This window comes from Myotis myotis, unplaced genomic scaffold (genome assembly GCF_014108235.1).
Source record: "Myotis myotis isolate mMyoMyo1 unplaced genomic scaffold, mMyoMyo1.p scaffold_m19_p_2, whole genome shotgun sequence".
Taxonomy (NCBI): Eukaryota; Metazoa; Chordata; class Mammalia; order Chiroptera; family Vespertilionidae; genus Myotis; species Myotis myotis.
Window position 1 is genome coordinate 38,585,169 of NW_023416324.1, and position 24,606 is coordinate 38,609,774.

The 24,606-nt window shown below is 42.5% G+C and overlaps 1 protein-coding gene across 1 annotated transcript in view; it reads left to right on the forward strand.

Annotated features, from left to right (window-relative positions):
* Positions 1-5,378: 5,378 nt before the first annotated feature.
* C8A (complement C8 alpha chain) overlaps positions 5,379-24,606 on the forward strand; it is a 59,984-nt gene continuing 40,756 nt past the window's right edge. The window contains exons 1-4 of the mRNA XM_036352329.1: positions 5,379-5,567; positions 16,079-16,181; positions 20,668-20,812; positions 21,765-21,912. Coding sequence (XP_036208222.1) covers positions 5,491-5,567; positions 16,079-16,181; positions 20,668-20,812; positions 21,765-21,912 — 473 coding nt within the window. The 5' untranslated portion in view covers positions 5,379-5,490. The remainder of the gene's footprint in view (positions 5,568-16,078; positions 16,182-20,667; positions 20,813-21,764; positions 21,913-24,606) is intronic.

The following is a 24,606-nucleotide window of genomic DNA, read 5'->3' on the forward strand; positions in this document are numbered from 1 at the left end:
ACCATGATGGCAGGGGCTGTGTTCTCATCTCTGAGTGTTTAGTGCCCACTACAGCCCCTAACCCAACCCCTGATAGAATGAATATTATAACTAATTGGTTACAGCATGCAGCAACTTTGTGACATAATGGTGAACAAAATGGGTTTGGTCAGCCTCCCCGAGATTATATTTTGATTGATCAGTCTGTGGGATCACTGTGGGTTTGAGGACTGAAGGCCACAATATCTTTCAGAAGCCTCACTGATGCAGTAAATGCCTAGGGCCTGATAGCATAAAGATGCCCAAAACACACAGAGAAATGGCACACACGTAGGTCTACTGTGTCAGTCTCTCAGTGACCCTGACCCCCCTATTGACTCCTCAAATGGCACCATGAGCCCCAGTTGTGAGCGAGCCTCCACCTGCTCAGCCCCAGAGGGTGTTTCTGGAACAGAGAGGGCAGGAGAGACTTAAAGCCCGATATAACAAAGAGAGATAGTATCCATCATCATCAGGCCTGCAAATGCCTGTTAATTCATGTACATTCAACAAACATGTATGAGTCATTAGGCATGCATGTGTCTATGTGTATGTGAAATATATGTATGAAATTACCATCAAACCCATTATGCAGGAGGGGCAATTAAGGCAGAGTGGTGCAATCACTTGTCCAAAGTTGTATAGTTGGTTAATGGTGGTGCCGGGATCTCAGTCCAGATTTGTTAGAGTAAAAGGGACACATGAAGTTCCCAGTGGAGTGGGGGAACAGCAGGGTCCAGGGCTCTCAGTAGGACACTGGTGGTGAATGGAGGAGAGAATGCTGTGGAGGAAGGAGGTTCCCATGGACACTGGTTAAAGCTGCCTGCACATGTGATCATACCAGCCTACCTACTTCTAGTGGGGTGTGTACTGTGTTTAGCATCTGTGTGCATGCTCAGTGGGGCCCATGAAGTCAGTGGGCTGTGGTTTCATGGGCTGACTCTCACACACCTGGGGCATGGAGACTCTGGGCCAGCACAGCCATGTCTTCTGCGAGTTCACAGCCATCACAGTGGGATAGAGCATGAACCACCAAATCGGTGGCCTTTCCGAGGTACTGTGGGAACAGAGAAAGCAGTGCCTGCACCATGCTGCCTGTAAAGGCATCACAGAGAAGACTATTGATCAATTGATGATGCCTGGAGAACTTCCTCAGGTGGAAAATGAACCCTGGTAATTATTGCAGCCAAATTCCAAGAGGTATTTCCCAAAGGACCACCAGATTTGCCCAGAGCCACTCACAGTGCCCAATGCCTTCTTTGAGAGAAGGTCTTTAATTTCTACGCTAATGTAGAAATGAGCCAGACACTGACCTCCTTCATCTCACCTCTTCAGTGCAAACTCAGAGCTTTGATATGCAGTAGGCATGCAGTAGCTCACCCACATAAAGCCTCGGGTTGAGACCAATTCCTTAAACCAGCCCCACTGCATTTTCAGTGGAACACCCACCACGAATGTCTGTTGGTCATGGCTTGGGACTGAGGAAAGCACTCGGGAGAAAACAGTTGTCATAGACATGCAGTCTTGCAAAGCGTGGAGAGAGGAGGTGAGGAAGGCAAGGCAGCGGGCAGGGATGCTCACCTACTGTCTGCAGACTTGGTGCCAGGTGTTGTGTTGAATGTTTTGCAGGGTTTTCCAGTGAGGGAGCAGCACAATACATACACACACACTCACACACACACACACTCACAAAACTGCTTTGTCATCCGTGTGGACTACCAATCACTAAGCTACTGAGAGAAGCCCTGTTCACTTCTGGCCATCATAAGATTGGCCATGGCCAAGCTGAAGTTGCTACATTGAGTTGCTCCCAAAATTTTCAACCCTTGAGGTGCTGGAATGTACTGTAACCTGGGCAGACTTTGTAACCTGGACCCCACCGCTGAAACCATTCTCTCAGCTTCTGCAGGTACCATCCTCCCTCCAGAGGCCTTGACATCAGTCCAGGTCACCTGGACATTGACCTCTCACATACCACCCTCCTCCATCACTCTCTTTGCCAGGCCCCTTCTTTCTTCTGCTTCCCCCCTTCATTGTATTAAGTGAAAGCTCCCATGCTTATGAGAGCTGAGTAGATATTAGGAAGGAGGAGCAGAAGAGGAAATTGAAATAAATAAGAACTGTCCAAAATTCCCAGTTAAGGATAGATTTCTCATTTAGTCATCAGCTCTTTGATTCTATCCTGATGGGTATTGTTTTATCCATTTTGCAGATAAAGAAACTGAAGCAAGGAGACAAGAATTGGTTAGTGGCATTTTCTGATCTACAGTTGTGTTCTAACCAATTGCCTCCCTTTGCATTAGATTTAAAGAGTTTTAATCTCCCATCTGCATTGGGCGAGTGGCAGGTCCAGCACAGGGGGAATGAGGTGTAGAATACTGAAAGCTTTTCAGAGAGCACAGACCTGGGTGTCCCAGCGGTGGCAGTCTGAGACAATGCAGGACACGCTCCACTTGGAGGCCATAACTCATGGGCTGATTTAGACAGTGGAAAGCGTTTCCCTGAGACAAGCAATGCATTTTCAAAATGAATTGGCATCTTGCTGTCTATTCTGTATGGCATTTTATAACTATCTATCTTTGATAACAGAATGCTACAATTAAGGTGAAATCCACATATGCAAACCTAAAAATGTTTTGGCATTTCCCATTCATCTTAGAACATTCTAGCCCAAAGCAGATGACTGCTCACCCCCATCCAAACACACACACACACACACACACACACACACACACACACACACACACACACGACATAGCATTTAACCAATGCTATGCTGGTATTGGTTAAATAAATATCTTATAGTACATTTAGTCATAGAGGCATGGATTAATCCCATCTGACTTAGCTTCCTCTCTTTTGATTCTATCCTATGATTCTCTCTCTATTCACTTTATTTTGCTTTCTTTGTTCCCTAGAAATGATATTGTTCTCTGAGTTAAGGCATAGCAGGCAGAAACTGGACTTGGAGAAGACCAAAGCCTTAGTCCTAATACACCACTTAGTAATGTAGTAGTTGTGTGATCAGACCAAAAATGATCTCATGTTTTGAAGTTGGACAGATTATAAATCCATGAGTCTGAGACTCACCAGCTGTGTGATCTCAGGCAAATTACTTAACCACTCAGAAAGCCTTGCATGATTACTGTGAAGATTAGACTTAATTTTTTTTTAAGTCATGTAATGGGGAAGGTACAGGGATGGTACTCTATACATCTTGCTTCCATTTTCCATGTTAGTCACTGTCTCTCTGACTCAAGATTCTCTTCATAATAATGATATTTATTTCACAAGTTTATTTTGAGGATTAGATAAGAAACTAAACCTGAAAAAATCATGAAATAGTAAACTATTTTTAATTGATTCATTTGCTAATTCACTCAATCAATACATATTTATTATTAAAGATTCAGTACTAAGTGAGATGGGTATTTATGAAGAAGAACCAGACACAGAATTTACCCTCAATAAACTTTCATTCTCAAGATATACCCTGCTTCCTTAGAAAAGCCCAATATGAGGCAAAAATGAGAAGTGCTCATCATGTGTTTATAAGGTTCAAGGTAACAAAGAGACACCTCCCAGAAGGAGCCATCAGTCAAGGATCCATGACAGACCTGCTATTTGAGCAGACACCTGATGGAAGGGTAAGAGATGATGGGTAAAGGAATTTCTGGTGGGGGGTCCAGCAAGAGTAGTCACAGCAGTGAGAAAATGTGAGGAAGGTAAGGGAACCTGGAGTGTAAGTGAGGGATAATCAGAGGGCTGTGATCCATAAGGTTACACAAATGTGTTGGACCCATTTATGGAGGAATTGGGACTTCTAATTTTATAGACAATGGGGAGCCACTGAAGGTTTCTGGGCAGGAGCAGGATATTGTCAGAGGCAGATTTCTTGAGTATGAATTCAGCAACAATTCAGGGAGGTTTGGAATAAGGAGAAACAGAGTCCACTAGGAGTCTCTTACAATAGTTTCAGAGAAAGTTGAGGCTCTGAAAGGGATCAAAGGCTGTGAGAATGAAGGAGAGAAGCTTGGAGGGAAGATATTACACAGGGAATGTAATAGAATTTAAGTGACCATGTTGAGGAGTGAAGGATGAGACAGATGAGTAGAGGTTAAGGGGAGTCCTGGAGGCTGCTGAGGTCTTGGGTGAAGGGAAAGGCAGCAGGGAACTCTTGAGAAGGAGCTGCGTGAAAAAGGAAGGCAATAGAGTCTGTGTGTAAGAAGAAGAAAATTAATTCACCAGAACTCCAACGGCCAAGGAAAAGAAGGCTAGACTGTTTGTGAGGCAGCGTTTCCCAACCTCAGCACTACTGACATTTTGAGGCAGATAATTCTTTGTGGTGGAGGCTCCTCTGTGCATCATGGAAAGTTTAGCAGCATCCCTGTCTCTATCCACTAGATGCCAGTAGCAGAACCTTCAAAGTCGTGACACCATAAATGTTTCTAGTCACTGCCAAATGTCCCCTGAGGGGCAGAATCATTCCAGTTGAGACCTCTGTTCTAGGGAGCAGTCTGCTCCACATGAGAAAAGCAATAGAACTGGTGGAAGAAAACCTGAGGTGGGGGTGTCTGAGGACCTATCTCAGGAACTTGGATTGTGGATGAGATAGGGAGGGAGACGGCTGGGGAGTTGGTGGGAAAAGTGAGTTCCATCCCCACTACCATCCTGAGCTACCCTAACAGTATCCAGATATAACACCCCTCATGCCACCACATCTGCAGTAAAATCATTATGAAATGCCAATCATGACTGGAAGAGTCAGAGAGTGTGTGTAGGTATGGTCTCATCCGTCGACATGTATAGCTATTCCTATAATTTTAGAGAATGCTTCTGGAGATATAAACTGAAGGCATATTGTCCCCTCAAGATACCAATATGCTGGATCTTAACAGCATCCAATGTCTGGATAAAAAGTGGAACGTTCATTGATAAACGTTCCATTGATAAAAAGTGGAACATTTCTCAGGCTCCAGATGTCTGGCGATACATTGTAGAACCTCCATGCAACTGTTAGCATTGTCTGTTTTGCTGGCTGTTTTTGGCTGAGCTGATATACCAGTATTAGCCTCATTTCTGTCTTACAAAACAAATTGAACTTACAAGTTCCAAGAACCACTAAAAATGATCATGCATTCTGGAACTGTATCTTAATTTGACTGATGCCTCTTTCTGAAAATAAAATCCGTTTGCTATGCTGGTATTGGTTAAATAAATATCTTATAGGTATTATTTTTCAAAATAAAGGTCTGAAGGACAGTGGCCTTTGGTGTTTGGGTTTTTAGGGTGTTTGGCTAATCAATACCCTAGTAACTAATTAACCACATCTGAATGAGAATCAAGGGAGTTCTGTTAGTTTCAAACATTAGATCTTATGGGTCCCGGCCTGTAGACATCTTTTTATTCCAACTCCCTGACTAGATCCCTTAATTCCTTCTAGGTGATATAGGCTGGTGGATTCTGGATGAGATGTTTGCTGTTGCTTTCTTCATCTTGTCTTTGATGACTTGTCTGCCTGGGATAACCATACAGGAGAAGGCACATCGGTGAGTCAGCCATATTTCTCTACATAATTTGCACAGAGGGTTCACCTAGTGGGGAAATGAGACACTTTCATGTTTGTAGCAGGCTGTTTTAGGTTGGAATGTGACCTTTTTTCCTGCTATTCCTAGTGCAGTGAAGGACTAGAGGAAATGAAAAGAGTGTGTGTGTATGCAAATCACAGTTGCAATACTGAAGAGCTGACTAATCTGAAATACATCACTTCATTTATTTGAGCTTCAGTTGTCCTACCTGTAAGATGAGAATAATAATGCCTCTTCTATAAGAGTTAATGAACATGCAGTAAGATCCTGGATATACAATAGCCTTCACTCAATAAACAATAGTTCTCTTGAGTAATGTTGGACAGTTAACGTCTACTCATCTGTTTGTGAATCATAAGAATATCTGTCTCATAGTGTTTGGGGGAGAATAAAATTAGATAATGTATATAACATCATTTAGGAAAGATGAGGCACTGTAGAGATGCTGGGTCATTTAATAGAAACAAGCTTACCTTTTGCTGTGGGATAATGAATGGAAATGATATTTTCATATGTACATTGCCTTTTGCTCAGTCCATTTCCTTGAAATTTTTAACCTGGTCTCATATTTTTTTAAATATCTTCACATTAAGTATTTTGTAGTGCTTAAACAGCTCCTATGTCACCTCTGGGACAGTTTTGAAGCTGTTCCTATTCTCCCAAATATTAAAGATTGTAATTAGAGTTATTTTATTCAAATTCTTGTTGGATGATTCAATTTTAAATCATTGCTCCTATTAAATGCTAGAGCAAGAGAGATTTTCTTTAAGTAACAGTTCAGAAGGGAGGAAGATATTTTTTATAAGCAGTTAATTTGCAACTTGTATTTAAAGCAAATACGATTTTGAACAAAATCAGAAAATTCATCTCTAATAATTAGAAGATAAAGGCGAGGGAACTATGGAAAAGGAAATCTCTGCTGAGATACTCTTAATTATAAAAGCTTATCATTGTAATCCTTTTTGAAAATGAACAAAGAACCCTGATGTTTGATGAACTTATCAAATAAGACAGACCAGTGAAGAGGCAAATTTGAAGTCAAGGCAAAAGAGAGCCAATTAAATACTTTACAAAAGTGCTGAAGTAGGAAAGCACAAGGTCTCTGTGTCTAATGCCAGTGGGTCTGACCCTGGCTTTGGAAACAGGAAACTACGTGGTGAATAACTATAGGTTCAAATTCTGGCACTAGTATTTTGCATTTGTGTGACTTCAGGCAAGTTACTTAACTTTTCTGAGTAAAATGTGGGAGGAAAGTAAGAGATATGAAAATCTCCCTCCTGTCAGAGTCTGGGGCATGCTGCGGGACCCAGAATCAAGTCCCTGCCCACCCGCATGTGCCTCGAAATCACACGAGACCCAGACCTGGCCGGCCCCACCCCCATCAAGCCCCACAGGCTTGACAGGGGACACGAGCCTCAGGTCCCTTGTCAAGCCCTGCCTCCTGCTGATCAGTCATTAAGCGTGAAGGTGTGATGACCATTTGCATATTAGCCTTTTATTATTATGATTTCAGGTATACTAGGTACCATGTGATGAACAAAACAGATAATGTCCCTACCCTCAAGGAATTCACAGTGCAGTGATAGGCAATAAACATGTATGCAAAACATTTCAGTAGAATGCATGATAAATACCATGACGGAAAGAATAGGCCCTTTGTTAGAGGATATCTGAAGATAGGCTGGTTGGGGAGTGGTTCTCTGTAGGGGCGGCATTTAAGCTGGGACATGAAGGAGGGCAAGGAGAAACCACGTAAGGAGCAGGGGAGAATGGAGAGGTCCACATGTATGAAGGCCCAACCGTGGGAAATGGCCAGTCATGTTGGTGGACCTAAAGGATGGGAGGAACACAGAGCAGGGGATTGTGCCGTGAGAGGATTGTGTCATGAGAGGATGTCTAAAAGTTTCACAGAGGACCTAGGGCACCATGATGAGGAATTTGAGTTATAGTATATGTGTAGTAAAAAAAAAAGACACAAAGAAACAAACAAACAAAAAACAATACTGGATGGTCTTATAAAAGACGGGTATTATTTGATTTCTAATTAAAAAACCATCCTTCCCCTAACTGGTTTGGCTCAGTGGGTAGAGTGTTGGCCTGTGGACTGAAGGGTCCCAGGTTCGATTCCAGTCAAGGGCATGTACCTTGGTTGCGGCCACATCCCCAGTAGGGAGTGTGCAGGAGGCAGCTAATTGATGTTTCTCTCTCATCAGTGTTTCTAACTCGCTATCCCTCCCTCTTCCTCTGTAAAAAAAAAAAAAAAAAAAATCAAAAAAACCCCCCCCCCCCAAACAAAACAAAACAAAACAAAAAAACCCACATCCTTGTGACTGTGCAAAGAAGGGATAGGAGAAAGGTGAAGTGAAAGGTGTCATTGGAGGCCACAGCAGCGATATGGGTGAGAGATACCAGTGCCTTAAATTAGGACGGGGGGGGGGGGGGCATACAGGTAGGTGGGAGGGAAGATACTTATGATAACATTCTGAAAGTAATATTGACAGACATTTCTCAAGGACTGGCTGTGGGGGCTAGGGGGGAGGAAGGAATGAAGGCGATGGCTGGTAACTAGATTGAGCAACGGTGTGTTATGGTGGCTCCACTTACTGATGTAAGTAAAACCGAGACAGAAGCTGGTTAAAAGGAGAAAATTTAGAGTTTATATTTGGAGCCTTTACATTTTCCATGTGAGAGAGACACGTAATGGAGATATGAAATGGGCAGTTGGATAAACAAAACAGGATTTCAGAGGAGTGGTCCAAGGTGAAGATCTACTTTAGGGGGCATTCATAGAGATGGTTTGTGAAGGTCAGAAAATGGATCTCAGGAGTGAGAAAAGCAGAAAGAGAAAAGAAGAGAGGCAAGACTGCACCATGAGGAATTCCAGTTTTTGGAGAAGTCAAAGAGAACTGGCCCCTGAAGCAGGAAGGGAGAAAGACAGTATGGTATGAGGAGTCCAAGAGAGGAAAGCCTTCAAGAAGGGCACAGTGGTTAACAGAGAGCAAGTCGGACCAACCCGGAAGACTTCCCACCAACAGGGAGGTCCCTGGAGACTCAGCACTTTCACAATCAAACGTGAAATACTTCTGTTTCATGACGTAATGCCATGTAAGTGAATGGGACTGGCTCAAGATTATATAATTAGTGACAATCAGCTTTGAATATAAGCTGAGACAACTTATTAGGTAGATCCCTGGCAATAATCAGGGTTAGGGCTTTTGCCCTTCTAGTTTAGGACTGGCAGCTAATTATTATTTTGTGATCTAAATTGCTGAGGTGGCCACAATCTGGGGTCAAGCACTGGGCTTGCAAGCTGTAGGTTCATCTTCAGGTTTTCTGCCCTTTGCCCAATATGCCACCCTAATTTAAAAAGGCAGATGGCAAGCATCTCACCAGTCCACGGCCCCATGAAGAGTGGTCTTCAATACATTTTGACAAAGATGGAGAGATTTGCTGACACATGTGGGGTGAAGGAGGCTAGAGATAAGAAACTAACTTGTGTTTTAGGCATATCCTGGCTTTTTAGTAATAAGAAAATTGAAGTTTATTAAGTAAATGGATTTAAATTCATGTTTGTTGGACTCCACATCCCTTCCTGTTATATCAGTGTTTCTTCAACTGTGTTACATAGTCTTACAGATGTCACCTGAAAAAAATGACACGTGTTCAAAAAATTGGGTAAATGCTAGGTTACGTAAATTAAAATGCAGAACTTCTCGGTGCCTTTAATATGTTGTTGGACATTTTGAATCTCCGAAAATAGTCTGTTGTACGCAATCTATCTAAATGTATTTGACCACGTATCTTTTCTGCTTCCGTCTCAGGCATATGTCTCAGGAGCTAGTTCTCTACACAGCATTCTCTGAGAAACCCTGCAGTAGCACTATATTGACCTGTGTGATTCTACAGAGGAAAGAACCAAAAGCCAGATAGTTAAATCAACTTGAGTAGAATAGCACAGCAAGGTACATGCACAAAGACTCCCAAATCCCAGTGCTCTATAGTAAATGTCTTATTGCTTGAGTTGATTTTTAGTAGCTGGGAGATGCTTTTAAACTATTTGCCAAGATTTACTAGGCCACAGCTTTATTAATGGTTCCTTAAGTAATTGAAACATTGGTACAATTCTTTTGGAAAGCTATTGGGCCATATGTGTCATAAGCTTTAAAATCACTTCTATCCTTCCACTCAGCCATCCCATTCTGCAGGATATATCTTCAATAAATAACTTAGGACACAGAAAAACTGGGTGCTCGATAATCTAATTGTTTGATGTTAGAGGAGTGGAACCATCATAAATAGTTTACATTTCTGCTGCAATATCAAGTGGAAATGCAGGGTATAAAATGCAATACTCTGTATGACCTCAACTATGTTATGAAAATAAAGAGTGAAAGGAAATATGAAAAAAATATTAATATTGGCAGGAACTGGGGCAATTTTCCCTTTCATTATCTTTTCTATGTTCTCTTTAATGAGAATGCATTACTTTTATAATCAGCAAAAATAAGCTACATTTAAAAATTCATTGGAACGATAAAAGAAAATGCTGGTCACATTATTAATGGCTAGAAGGTTGGAGCCCCGTTATGATTTAATGAATGGTCCTGTGTACCTTTTGTACTCTTGCTTCAGTGATAGCATTACTGTGTGTGCCGCTGTCTAGACATCATGTCACAAAGCTTTTAAAACTACAGCAACACAGCACTGCTCTGACTAGGCTTTTGCTTCCATCCATTAATACTGTTTCTTTCCATTCTGACATCATAATGCAGTCTCTGCAGGCTTACATTGACATTATCTTGACAATTCTGTAGTGAGATGCAGAACTAATGCTGGAGACATTTCTGCTCTCAAACCTTCTCTCCCACCTTTTTGATAACTAGAACCCTTGTCTTTCTCTCTGTTCCCATGCTTCAAACTTTTATTATTAGGATAATCGATTGGCAAAATGGCAGATAGAATAAACCTTGATCCATTTGAATGTCTAGATGCCAGAATCATTTAATTAGATTATAACTGAAAACTAGATTCAAATAAATCTTGAAACAATGCCACTCTATTTCCCATAAATTGTTTCAATTCTTTCATTTCCTCCTTCCTTCCTCTCGCCCTCCCTTTTTATTCCTCCTTGCCTCCCTTATTTTTTCCTTTCCTAAATATTTACTGAGCACTTTGCTTGGGAATGGCATCATGATAGATGCTGGGACTTCAGCAGCAAGCATACAGACAGTACTTGCCTTCATACAGCTTACAATCTGATGGAGAAGATAGAAATTATACAAATATTACAAGTTTGATAATTAAGTGTGGAGAAGATGTGCAGAGCTTGACCAAATCATATGAAAGGAGGTATCTAAACAGTCTGGGTAGTGACAGTGCCTCCCTAGGGAACTAATGTTTATGATGAGATTGAAAGAAATCTAGGAGCTCACCAGGTAAAGGGACAGATAACTGGATTTATTCAGGATTGGCTTCTACAGGTAGATGTGGTCAAGGGAACTGTGGGGTCTAGGAATTTTGGATATAATTAAGATTTTAAAATTATAGATCATGAATTCAAAACTAGTTATACAGGGAAATTAAAATAGGAGGGGGTCCTATGAATAGAAAGAAAGCTTAGGAGTGAAGAGAGCGGAGGCCCAATGAGATCCAAAAGTGCAATGGGAACCCTTGAGCATATAAGAGAGATGAGAAGAAACTGTGGAGCCCCCAAGTAACTATTTGCAGATGACTTGTGAATTAGTGATTTGGAGGAGAAGCTGTTTCAGAAAGTGAGAAGATCCAGGATGTGACCATGGAAGATACTGGAGTGAAAAAAAGGTCATCAGAGACAAGGAAAAGATGCAACTGAGGGGGCAGAATGTTGGATGGCTCATTTATTGGGATGATGAGGTCTCCCAGAGCCATGAAAGAAATTTTAGAATAGAGATGCATATTGTGAGCTGAGCACTGAAGGTTTCTTTGAAGGGATAGTAGGGGTGGGGTTATATGCATACTAGCATCATTTTAAAGATCACAGTGTCTTTCAAAGTATGGTTTATAGAGCCCAGGGAGTCCCTAAGATCTTATCGAAGATGGGTTGAGGTGTGTGTGGTCCTCTGAGTTCAAGACAATTTCACAACAATATTAAGACATTTGCCACTTTCACTGTGTTTATATTTGCATGGATGGTGCAAAAGTAATGGCAGGTAAAACTACTGTGGCCTTGATACAAATCAAGGAAGTGGCACTAAACTCACAGGAAAGAAATTAGGTTTTATTTAGAAAGTTTTGTCTTTTTGTTTGTTTGTTAATCTTCACCTGAGGATAACTTTTCCATTGATTTTTAGAGAGTGGAAGGGAGGGGAGAGACACAGAAAGAGAAACATGGATGTGAAAGAGACACCTTGATTGGTTGCCTCCTGCAGGTGGCCTGACCAGGGCTGGGGATTGATCCTGCAATCTAGGTACATGCCCTTGACTGGAATTGAACCCGGGACCCCCTCAATCTGTGGGCTGACACTCTGTCCACTGAGCAAAATCAGCTAGGACAAGAAAGTCCTTTTTGAAACATAAAAATTATTAATTTTATTAAGCCTCAATCTTTGAATACGTGTTATTTAAATGTTCTGTGTGTCAAAATAGGAAGAATTCACCAAGAATTTTTGTGCACTGAAGTATGATGGTTGTCTTTTGTAAAAGCAATCATTTGAGTTTTAAGTAAAAGTAGCCACCTTTTCCCCTGGAACATTGTTCTTACTTAACAGGATAACTGTCAAACTGCAGTTATTCAGGCTTACATATTTGGCAGATTTTATCTCAAAAACGAACAGAGAGCTTATCACTTAAAAAAATAACACTATTGTTACCAATGACAAAATTTGAGCTTTCAAGCAAAAATCAAAATTTTGGAAAGACATATCCACTATGATGAGCTTGAAGACATCACTGGCAATCTTAATAAATTTGACTTTTTATGTTGTATAAGAATGTGTTAATATTTTAAAAATATGAATAATCAGTGAACCATTATTTTTCAAATTTCCAATGCCTAATGTTACAAAAATCATGTATGGGTATCAGATCCATTGGAAGTATAAATAGACTAGTGGATTTTAATGAAACAACGTACCAAAAATTCATTGATATGCTTTTAGGTTCCACATTGCAACTAACATTTAAGGAATTGCCCATTGTCAAGTTTTGGTGTAGTATCAAAGAACAGCCACAGTTATCTGAAGAGACTATTAAAACACTCTTCAACTGCATAACTTCTCAACTATATAAATGTACAAGGAGGTTTTTTGTTTTTTTGTTTTTTTCATAGAATTCAACCAAAGCCACATAAAGCAACAGATGGAACGAAGCAGCAGAAATGAGAATCTAGCTGCTTTCTACTAACCAGACATTAAAGATATTTCCAAAAATATAAAACAATGACACTTTCTCACTAATTATTATTCTTGGAAATGTATTTTTAATACACTTACTTTATATATATTGAAACATGTAATGGGTTTATTTTTGTAATTTTAAATAGAAAAATATATATTTTAAGCTTTTCTCAGTTTCAACTCTGAATTTTGTGAATATCAATAGCTCTAGTCCACTTACACAAAAGCTCTTTGGAGTTCTCAGTAGCACGTTATAGTATAAAAGGGTCCTGGGACCCAAGTTTGAGAACTAGTGTTAAAGACAGTCACTTTCCTGACTACCTTGTCTAGGGATGCAGCCTAGGTTCCATCCTTCCTCATGGGTAGCAACTCTGGCATAATTAGCATGAGATTTGAAGTACTTTTTAATTCTACACTTGGGGGATAGTTGTTCCATTCATTACAGCAGAGGCTACCTGATTCTCAGAGGTTGTGGCAATGTGGGTGGTAACAGACAACCTGACTACTTTGCCCAGTGGGCTGACCAGGCTTTGAAGGTATAGGAGCAGTGGTGGTGATGTTATGGAAAGAGGCTCAGGCTTGGAGCCAGACAAACATCATGAGGAGCAAGAGATGGGCTTTGCCATCAAGCCAACTAGTTCAAATTCTGCCTCTGTCACTCTGGGCTATGACTTCAGGATTACTTAGCTTTTAGGATCTCAACTCTCTTATATGTAAAACTAGAAGCCCGTTGCATGAACATTCGCGCAATAGGCCTTCCTTCCTCTGGCTGCCGGCACCAGTTTTCCTCCGGTACCCAGGGCCCAGGCCTTTGGTCCGGCTGCAGCAGAGAAGCCAAGCCTCTTCAGTCTTCAGTCTTCAGTCTTCACTCTGGCCAGAGCCTTCAGTCTTCACTCTGTACCTACGTATGCAAATTAACTGCCATCTTTGTTGGGTTAATTTGCCAACTCATCTGATTGGCTGGTGGGCATAATGGAGTGATACCAATTTGCATGTTTCTCTTTTATGAATGCAAATAGGGCTGATTATATTTACTTCCTAGGATCATTATAGAGATTACATGAGAAAATCCATGTAATGTTCTAGTGTGTAATAATAAAAGCCAATCTTTAATAAACACTTTATAAGCATTTTAATGTGCTTTCAATAACCCTGTTAAGTAATATTGTTAACATAGTTCTACAGATGGGAGAGCTATAGCTCAGTGAAGTTCAAGTTTTCAAAGTCAGTTGGGGGGCTTAGCCTCTTCACCCAAGACCCCATGTTTTTACCCACTGGCTTTTTGCTACTCAGACTCTTCAAAAATATTAATTCTCTTCAGTGCTCATCTCTGTAAAAATAAGATTCATATAGAATGAAAAGAGATTTTATATAAACCCTCTAACATCATACCTGTAAGAACAGGGGCATGATAAAATTTTCATTTTCATTTCTTAAAAGTGTGACTGACTGGAAGGAAATTTCCTTTGTTTAAGCTTGGCAACTTAAAACTGATACAGAGAGATGAAGAGTGCTGGAGATGGATGGTGATGATGGTGGCAGAATAACATGAATGTACTTAATGCTGCTGAACTGCACACTTAAAAGTATAGTAACTTTTATATTGTGCATTTTACTTCAATAAAAGAAATTGGGGGAAAGAGAAAGGGCAATAGGCCATACAACTTTTGTTAAAAAGCACCATGTATAGCCCTAGCTAGTTTGGCTCAGTGGATAGAGCATCAGATTGTGGACTGAAGGGTCCCAGGTTCGATTCCAGTCAAGGGCACATGCCTGGGTTGCAGGCTTGATCCCCAGTAGGGGACATGCAGGAGGCAGTCAATCAATGATTCTCTCTCATCATAGATGTTTCCATTTCTCCCTCCCTCTTTAAAATCAATAAAAATATATTAAAAATAAATAAATAAAAAGATAAAAAAATAAATAAAAAAGTTGAGTTCATAGAACCAGAAAGTAGATGATAGTAAGTGGTTATAGGGACAGAAGAGGTGGGGAACATGGGGAGAGATTGATCAAAGACAAAAAACTTTTGGTTCTAGGATGAGTAAGTTCTGGTGATGTAATATACAGTGCAGAGACAATAGTTAATGCTGTATTGTATATTTACTTGAAATTTGCTAAAAGAGTAGGCATTAAGTGCTCTCATCCCTCCAAAAAAGTAATTGTAAGGTGATGGATTTGTTAATTAGCTTAATTGTGGTAATTATTTATATAACCTATATAATAAAAGCCTATGATGCAAATCGACGGAACATCAGAAAAAAAGGTGATTGCTATGATGCACACTGATCACCAGGGGGCAGATGCTCAATGCAGGAGCTGCTCCCAGCCCACAGACCCCAGGCCAGCCAAGGTGGGTGCCAGTGGGAGCCCACTGATCACCCCGTCAATCTCCCCACAGATTGGCCTTGATGGCCAGCCAGGCCTAGGGACCCTACCCATGCATGAAATTCATGCACAGGGGTGGGGGGGGGGGTGTTGTGTGTCCCCTCAGCCAAGCCTGCACCCTCCCCAATCTGGGCCCCTCGGGGGATGTCTGACTGCCAGTTTAGGCCCGGGAATCGGGCCAAAACTGGCAGTCAGACATCCCTCTCACAATCCTGGACCACTGGCTCCTAATTGCTCACCTGCCTGCCTGCCTGGTTGCCCCTAACTGCACCCTTGCCAGCCTAATTGCCCCTAACTGACCCCCTGCTGGCCTGGTAGCCCCTAACTGCCCCCTCTGCCATCCTGGTCACCCCCAACTGCCCCCCCCCCCGCTGGCCTGGTTGCCCCTCAGGCCCCCCCCACCAGCCTGTCACCCCACACAGCCTACTGTCCAGTCGTTTGGTCATCCCTCACTAACTCCCCTGCTGGCCTGGTCATAGGCAGCTATCTTGTGAGGGTGTGAGGGTTAATTTGCATATTATCTCTTTATTATATAGGAGGATATTTTATAGCATACCTAAATATATATAATTTTTGTCAATTGTACCTCAATAAAACAGAAAAAAATTCAGCATCTGTTTTCCTATTATTAACATGCCTTCATATTAAAAGGCTTTTTGGAATTATCATAATACAATTTTTAAATTGAAGCTGGGATCTTTCTTCTTTTAGGAGAGTGAGTCGGGGGGCTGGGAGCTTGACATTCACAGCAGTGAACTGCCAGCTGAGTGACTGGTCAGAGTGGACAGAATGTATTCAATGCCAGGACAGAAAGGTAAGAAACTGAGACCAGTTTGGGGGCATTTAGTATTTGAGTTGTGTACAGGCATTCAAATAAGATAAGCACCCAGGCTTAGAAATCTGAAGGTCTGGGGAGAAATTGGGTCTAGAAATAGGTACTTGGAAGCCATGGATACGTGGATGGTAGGACTTTTTTTTGCCTCTCCTGATTTTGTTTGTAAGGCATTATTGGGTGAAGCTGCAAAATATGTGTATGCTATGGCTTATACTCAGAAAAGTGGTTATTTGGACAGGGGAACACTGACCCATGATGGCCTCTCTGGGTTCTGGCCAATCTACTGCCTTCTAATAAGGACCATCTGAAGGGACGAATGGCTTAGGAACAAATGCCTCGCTGTCCATGACCCTGGTGAGCTGAGACAAACCAGAACGTGTCACAGAGGGGGCTCCTGAGGATTCCACTTCCATAGGTTGAAAAGGAAGACACGCCCAATGAACCAATATGTGTCTATCATGCATGTCTAAGTGTTTTTGAATGGTCCACAATGGTGGGTAAACTCAGTGGTATATCAAAGGAAGGGGAATGCTGGTAGTGCTCCTCCACACTGTTCCAGCAGGGAGGAATATTAAATTTCTGACTTTGTTCAGAACCCCTAGTTCATAAGTCAATGCTCAACCACTGAACCACACCAGCGAGGCGCCTTGTCCTTTTCTTACAGGAGCTTTTGCAGAGTTGGCTGATGGTCCTCCTTACTCCAGACCCACTCTTTAGTTAGATGTGAAAGTGCCCATGAATGTTTGATGAGCTGTTCAAAACCACAGTGTGGTAGAAACATTATTTGGGCCTAGTTTATTCAACTTCAAACCCTGAACTTCATTGTTCTGTCACTCCCATCTCCGACATATGCCAAAGAACCCTAGGCTGCCACAGTTTTCATTCTAGTCTGGCCCCCAAATGCTCATTTTTCTCTGAGATCCTGTAGTAGTTCTCTGGGTCATCTGTAACAAATTGCTTCAAACAACAGAAATTTATTCTCTCCCAATTCTGGAGACCAGATGTTTGAAACTAAGGTATCAGCAGGGTTACCCTTCCCTCTGGAGGCTTCAGGGGAGAATCTATTCCTTGCCTCTTTCAGCTCCTCGTGGCTATTGACAATCCTTGACATGTGGCTCCATCACTCCAATCCCTGCCTCTGTGATCAATTGCCTCCTCCTCTGTGTGTCTCCTTTGTGTGTCTGTGTGACATCTCCCTCTGCCTTCCTCTTATAAGGACACTGTGATGGCATTGAGGGCTTACCTGGATTATCCAGAGTAATCTCATCTCAAAAACCTTAATAATGTTTGTAAATACCCCTTTTTCAAATAAAGTAACATTCTCAACGTTCAAGGGTTAAGATTTCTTTCTTTCTTTCTTTCTTTCTTTCTTTCTTTCTTTCTTTCTTTCTTTCTTTCTTTCTTTCTTTCTTTCTTCTTTCTTTCCTTTTTACATGGCCATTATTCAACCTACCATATAACCCAAACTGCATTTTCTCACACATTGCAGTTTAGATAGCATATAGCACAAGTGAATGACTTATAGGTTAAATCAGAATTGAATGATTTCCTTAAAATAATTAAATCCTGTGAAGTGAAAGACACTCTAGTTTCTTTTTACTAGTATTAATATGTTTCTTCCTCTCGAAATCACACAAAGATGTGCATTTCTGGAAAGAAACATTATCTAGGAGCTAAAAGAGGAAATTACGTCTTAATGACACCCACCGCAGGCTACGGCATGAAGAAGTCCCTCAGGGAATGTCCGCACCAACCTTCCTGCAACACAATGTCTTCATTATTTGGTAACAACCTAGAAAACAGGGAGCCAGTGGGGACAAACCTCATGTTTGCACCATTATTTCCAGTAGAGTCACCACAGGAAGGATGATAATGGCGAGGACAGTCACTATTTGTGAAGTAATGTCTATATACCAGCACTGTGCTAATGCTTTAAATAAATTGTCTTATTGACTTTCACAGCCAACTGTACATGATAGAGCTCATCATCCCCTTTGCTTGGGTCTCCCGTTAAGAAAGTGGCAGAGCCCGCGTTTAAAACTTGATCAGTGTGTTTCTCAAGTGCCCATTGTGCCTGACCACTTCACTCTATGGCCTCTCCCGGAACACGATGGAGAATAACAATGACATTAGGGGGTCACCCTATCCAATTCCCACTCAGTCATAAATCCTTCTGGAGTAGCCCAACAGTTGGCTACAAGAATGATGATGATGTTGATAACTATGATTATTGATTGCATGCCAGCAATAAGGCAAAGTGCTAGTCTTTTACATGTATTATCACGGATCTTCACAACATGCTGAAATAGCTGTCATTTTATAGATGAGAAAACTGAGGTTCAGAGATGTCAAGAAATTTACCATGCATGGTAAATGGTAGAACTGGAAGTCCAACCAAGTCTAAAATGGGGTCCATAGTAGTACATAACCTCTCAAACTTGTGAGATTAAATGAGGTAAAGAATGTGAAGAGTTTGGGCAATAATATGCACTCAATACAGGGTAGGTACCAGTACCACTATCACCATGTTGGTAACTGCAGGCCTCAAAACTCAGATGAACTTTTTAAGGAGTAGAAAAGAGAACTGGCTCTATGTTGCTAGGCTGGATGCTCAGAGAAGGTAAGTGACTTGTTCAGGGTCAGTTGGTAATGAATCTGGGATCTGAACCCAAGTCAGTCTAATTCTCATGCCCTGGCTCTTCCAAATGTAGGACACAGTAAAAGAATCTTTAGTACCTTTGGTAATTGTTATTAGTGAGGTCAACTAGATCAACTGCATAATTTTTATAGATTTAGAAACCGAGGCACACAGTACCACATACTGACACTTTACATAGCAAGTGAGAAATAGATTCAGATCAGGAGCCCATATCTCTTACTGCTCAAATCATTGCTTCCTACTTCCTTACTAACATTCTTGAAGGAGAGGCCTGAAGAGTTGATTCAACGTCAGAGGCAGCAGAAAATATGGGGCGGCACGTCGCCTTATTGAACATTTTGTAAGGAGCTCTCCATACAGCATGTTTTGTATTATTATATGCTTTATTTCCTCAGCTAGACTCTAAGCTTCTTGAAGGCAGGGATGGGTACTAAATGTCTCTGGATATCCTAATGTTCAGCTTTCTCCTTCTACAGTATCATGAAAACATAGAGCTCCAAGACTGGTGTCCATTTTTATTCGTTCTGTCCTCCTCTCAAGAAATATTCATTCATCTGCAGTCAAAGCTGGACCCAGGGCCTCAGATGATGTCGTAGAGCTCTCCTTGTCTAACTCTTGGATGGGCTCTTTATACATAGTAGGCAAGATGACCACTCAATGCCCACAGTCCCAGTAACTTCAATAAAAAAAAAGGTCTTTCCCAGTAGCTCTGAAAGAAAACCCTCAGAGAGGACTCTGTCTGTCCTAAGGTTGAGCCATGAGCCACTCCCTGAGCCAATCATCGCAACTTGGGGATAGGAAGTTCTGGTTGCCCGGCCTGGTTCATACCCAGACATCCCTGTGACCGAGGGGAGGAGCTCATCCCCACTGACCTGTATGAGATATGTCTCAAGGAAAGAGAGGATGCCATGACCAGAAGAAATGCTGTGGAGGAAAAGCAATAAACGTGTTTAAAAAAAAATATATATATATATATATATATATATATATATATATTTATTATATACATATATATATATATATATATATATATATATATATATTGATTTCAGAGAGGAAGGGAGAGGGAGAGAGAGATAGAAACATCAATGATGAGAGAGAATCATTGATTGGCTGCCTCCTGCACATACCCCACACTGGAGATTGAGCCCACAACCTGAGCATGTGCCCTTACTGGGAATTGAACCATGACCTCCTGGTTCATTGGTCAATGCTCAACCACTGAGCCAAGCTGGCCAGGAAACAAACTTCTTCTAACAGTGCCTCCTGTGTACCTGACTATAGATGAAGGCACTGAGCCAATTAAGACATGGACCTTCCTTTTCCACTCCCACCCCCATGTGAAAATTGTTCCTAAACTAGTGAGAAAGGTAAACAAAGAAGCAGACAATCAATCAAAACCCTATGACAAGATCTAGAAAGAGAGGAATGCACAGGGAACTGTAGAATCCATTAGTTAGGAAAGGCTTTCCGAGGACCTATACCGTGAATTTGAAAGGTGAATAGGAACTAACTGGTTGAAGAAGGGAGGAGCAGGTTCTTCCCAGGAATTAGGAAGATCCTAGACATATGGTGTTCAAGCCTTTCATTTGTGCTTGGAGGCCTTATTCAATATTGCAGCTGGCGACTGTGCCACCTCTGGTTGAATATCCATTTTTATGAACACTGATCTCTTCTTCAAAAGACAGCCTTTTAGGCAGCTCTCAATCATTAGGCAGTTATTCCTTATGCTGAACTGAGACCTGCCTACACAGCTCTTGGTTGATTGAGAAAAAATGAATGTGTCTGGTTCAAAATCTGATTTAGTACCGACACCGGAGCCTGCTTCAGCCAAACAAGTTTGGGGGGACCATCTGCAGTGGTGACGTCTGGGATGAAATCAGCTGTCGCAGACCCACAGCTTGTGCAAGGCAAGCGCAGTGTGGACAGGATTTCCAGTGTAAAGAGACAGGTGAGTAACATTCCAGCGGAATAACAGATGTGCTCGTCACCTTAACATGCAAAACACTTCCCTGGGAGCTTGTTAAAAGAGGGACTCTTGAGCTTTTCCCCTAGCAACGGGTTAAGATGGGGCCCAGGAACCTGCATTTTAAGCCAAGTCAATAGCCCGAGTAATTTTGATGTAAGTTTGTAGGAAAATTTGTTGATTCTTTTCAAAAAGATATAATTCACTCACTCATCCTCTCATTGAATAAATATTGATTTTGCACATATTACATGCCAGGCAGTAGGCTACCTGCTGGTGATACATTCAAAAAGAAAAACCCCAATGTGTCTGACCTCAAGGTACTCCCAGTCTCCTTAGCAGAGAGGCCTACAAGGAGTTGATGACAATACTGTGGGATAGCCAGAGGAATGGGCATTAGCACATAGTCCAAGGAGGCATAAATCTGCTTTGGACAGTCAGAGCAGGCTTCAAAATGATACTTGAACTGAGACTTGGAAAATAAAGAATTTCTAGGAAAAAGAATGTGCAAAATATGAGGATTTAAGGGTTCCCCATCAGTTCGGAATAATGAAAGGCCAGGTCTTTGTGAAGAGAGGCAGGGGATGGGCCAGGTAGGAACTGGGGCTAGACTGTAGCTTTTGGAAGAGGAATGGGGAGACACTGGAGGATATAGGTCAGGGGGATGACAGGGCCAGATTGGCATTTTAGAAAGACTACCAGGGCAGTAATGAGGAGGCTAGATTTTAGAAGGGAGCCTGGGGCAGGGCCTGAGCTGGGGCTGCAGGAGGGAGACAGTGAGGCTGGAAGTTAGAGAGGACAAAAGAAGGATGCAATAGGATGGAGAGGGCTGAGGGCAATTCAGAGGTGGAATGGACTTGGTGACGAGGGATGTGGGTCATGAGGGAGAGGGAGGAGTCTGGGAGGCTCTAGGAGCATCCACAGCCTCTTCTCTCAGGTCGCTGCCTGAAACGCCACCTCGTGTGCAATGGAGACAAGGACTGCTCTGACGGCTCTGATGAGGACAACTGTGACGATATCAGGGTCGTTGAAGACGACTGCACTCTGTATGACCCGATTCCAGGATCCGAGAGGGCAGCCTCTGGGTGAGTCCGTGCCTTCTGGCCATTTGGGAGAAGGGAATGATTTCTCTTCAATCATAAATATTAGTTTTGGAGACAGAAGAGGGTCTTTTTGGAGGATTCCTCTGGAATGCTTCCCATGAGGCAGCTGTCACTGTCCAGTGAAGGTGGTGTCTTACTCCTGTTGGGCTACAATAAAGTGCTTCACACTAGGTGGCTTATAAACAACAGAAATGTCTTTCTCATGGTTCTGGAGGATGAAAGTCCGAGATCAGGGTGTCAGCACTGTCAGGTGAGTGCCCTTTTGCACAAGGTGGCAGGGGCTAGGGATCTCTGTGGGGTCTCTTTTATAAGAGAACTAATACCCTTCATGAGAGCTCCACCCTCAGGATCTAAGCACCTCCTGAAGGCCCCCCCCCCCCCCAACACCATCACAGTAGGGAACAGGACTTTAACATATGAAATCTGGGGGGGATACAACACTCAGTCCATAACAGGGGGCTTGCCTAGTCCTGAGTCCTGCCTGCATGCCATACTTGTTTCCCCCTCTATGCCTCTACCTGAGAGTTCCCCTCTCCTTTTTCCCCTGCCCACTCACTGCTCACTCCTCTTACCCCAATTCCATCGCCAAGTTCCCTCTAAGAAGCCACATCTCCCATGAGTGCTTCCCTGATGTCTCAGAGGATGATGCTTCTCTGACCCGAGTGCCCTTCCCAGTAGCCCTGTTCACATCCGGCTTTGGACTGCACTTGCTGGTATAAGCAGGCCTAACAGGGCTGACAGGGCAAAGAAGATGGATTTGGGGTGATATGGAGAGATGCCTGACTCTCTACAAGTGCTCACTCACACCTCCCAGGCACAGTGTCTTTATCGGTTGAGATTCAGTCAGCCTTGATTCTAACGTTATCCTATACATTCTGCTCAGGGTCAGTTCCTTGAATGCATCACTCTTTTGTTTTGAGAATACGTTAAATTCCTCCTTTCTGAAATGTTCTTCCCCATGTTTCTCACCTGCCTAACATCTTACCTAGAGTTATAAACTAAATTTTGTCCCCCTAAAACGCATCAGATGAAGCCCTAACCTCCGTGTGGCTGTATTTGGAGATTATTAAGGCTGACTGAGGTCATTGGGGAGGAGGGGGACATAATCCAATAGGACTCACGACCTCATAAGAAGAGGGAGAGACCCCAGAGATTGCTCCCACAACATGCAGAGAAGACGCCATGTCAGGGCACAGTGAGAAGGGGGCCATCTGCAACCAGGAAGGGGCCTCACCAGAAACCAATCCTGACAGCACTTTAATCTTGGACTTCCAACCTCCTGAACTGTGAGAAAATAAATGTTTATTCCCTGAGTCACCCATTCTGTGGTATTTTATGACAGCCCGAGCTAACACACCTATGCATCACCTCCTCCACTCTTCTCGACACTCCTTTTTGACAGGGTCTAGGCTGGCTTACCTTTCTTGTTGCTCCCAGAGTCCTTCGTGTGTCGTAGCCTCCCAGCGCATATCCAGCAGGGCTGGGACATCTGATACAATGTCCTTCGGCCCTGATAAGAACTCCTCCTCACCTCTGCTTCTGCAGCACCCAGCACAGGGCCACACCCCTGGTGACACCCAGTAGTCAGCTTCCTGGCACTTCCTCTTGGTCCTGGATCCTGTCCCTTAACTTGAATGTAAACTCTTTGAAGGCAAAGAGGCTGCTCAGACTCTCCTTTTTATCACCTCAGCTTGATGTCAGAGCTTTCCCCACAAGAGCCTCTCACTGAGTATTGGCTGAATGGAAGAAATCAATATGAGGAACCGGATCTTTGCAGACGAGGGAGTGGGGAGATGGAGTAATCATCACAGAGTGACCCGGCCAAGGTGCAGCCCAGGCAGGGCCAGGGGAGGGTGCTGGGAGGTGCAGCTTGCTTTCATTACAGCTTAACTGCCCTAATATCACAGCCCACCTACCAGATAGGATGGAGTCCTGTAAGCGCACGTAGATGCACACTTATGACAAGGCTCTAAAATTCCATTTTCTTTCCGACTAATAGTATTAGTTTGCTCGGGTGGCCATAACAAAGTATCACCTAGCAGGTGGCTGAAGCAACAGAAATGTACTTTCTCACAGTTCTGGAGGCTGAAGGTCTGTGGCCAGGTGTCGGCAGGGTGGTTTCCTCTGAGGCCTCTCTCCTGGGTTTGTGGATGGCCATCCTCTCTCTGCGTGTTCACACGGTCTTCCCTCCATATGGGTCTGGGTCCAAATTTCCTCTTTTAATCAGATTACAGCCTACCTTAAGGACCTCCTTTTAACTTAATTACCTCGGTAATGACTCTACCACCAAAAATGCAGTCAAATTCTGAAGTTTTGGGGGTCAGGATTTCAACATATGAACGTTAGGGGGGAACGCAGTTTAGCCCCTTACACCAATAAAAGGAGATTGTTGTAGATTTTGAAAGTGACTGTCGGGTGAACGGAGTAGAAGCATAGAATGTTGAGGTTTGACTTGAAACATAATTACTTTTTTATTGGCACAAAGATCACAGATTTGCTCATGAGCTTCCTGCTTTGCCCACACCAGACACTGAAACCACTAGAATGGCTCCTCCTCCACTCCCAGCAGCTGATATTTTGATGTTTTTTCTATTCAAGATCTTAGAAGCCTTTCCAGAAATATTTTTTTTCTAATTGAAGCCTTTCCTAGTTTTTAATTTGTATTTATTATTACAG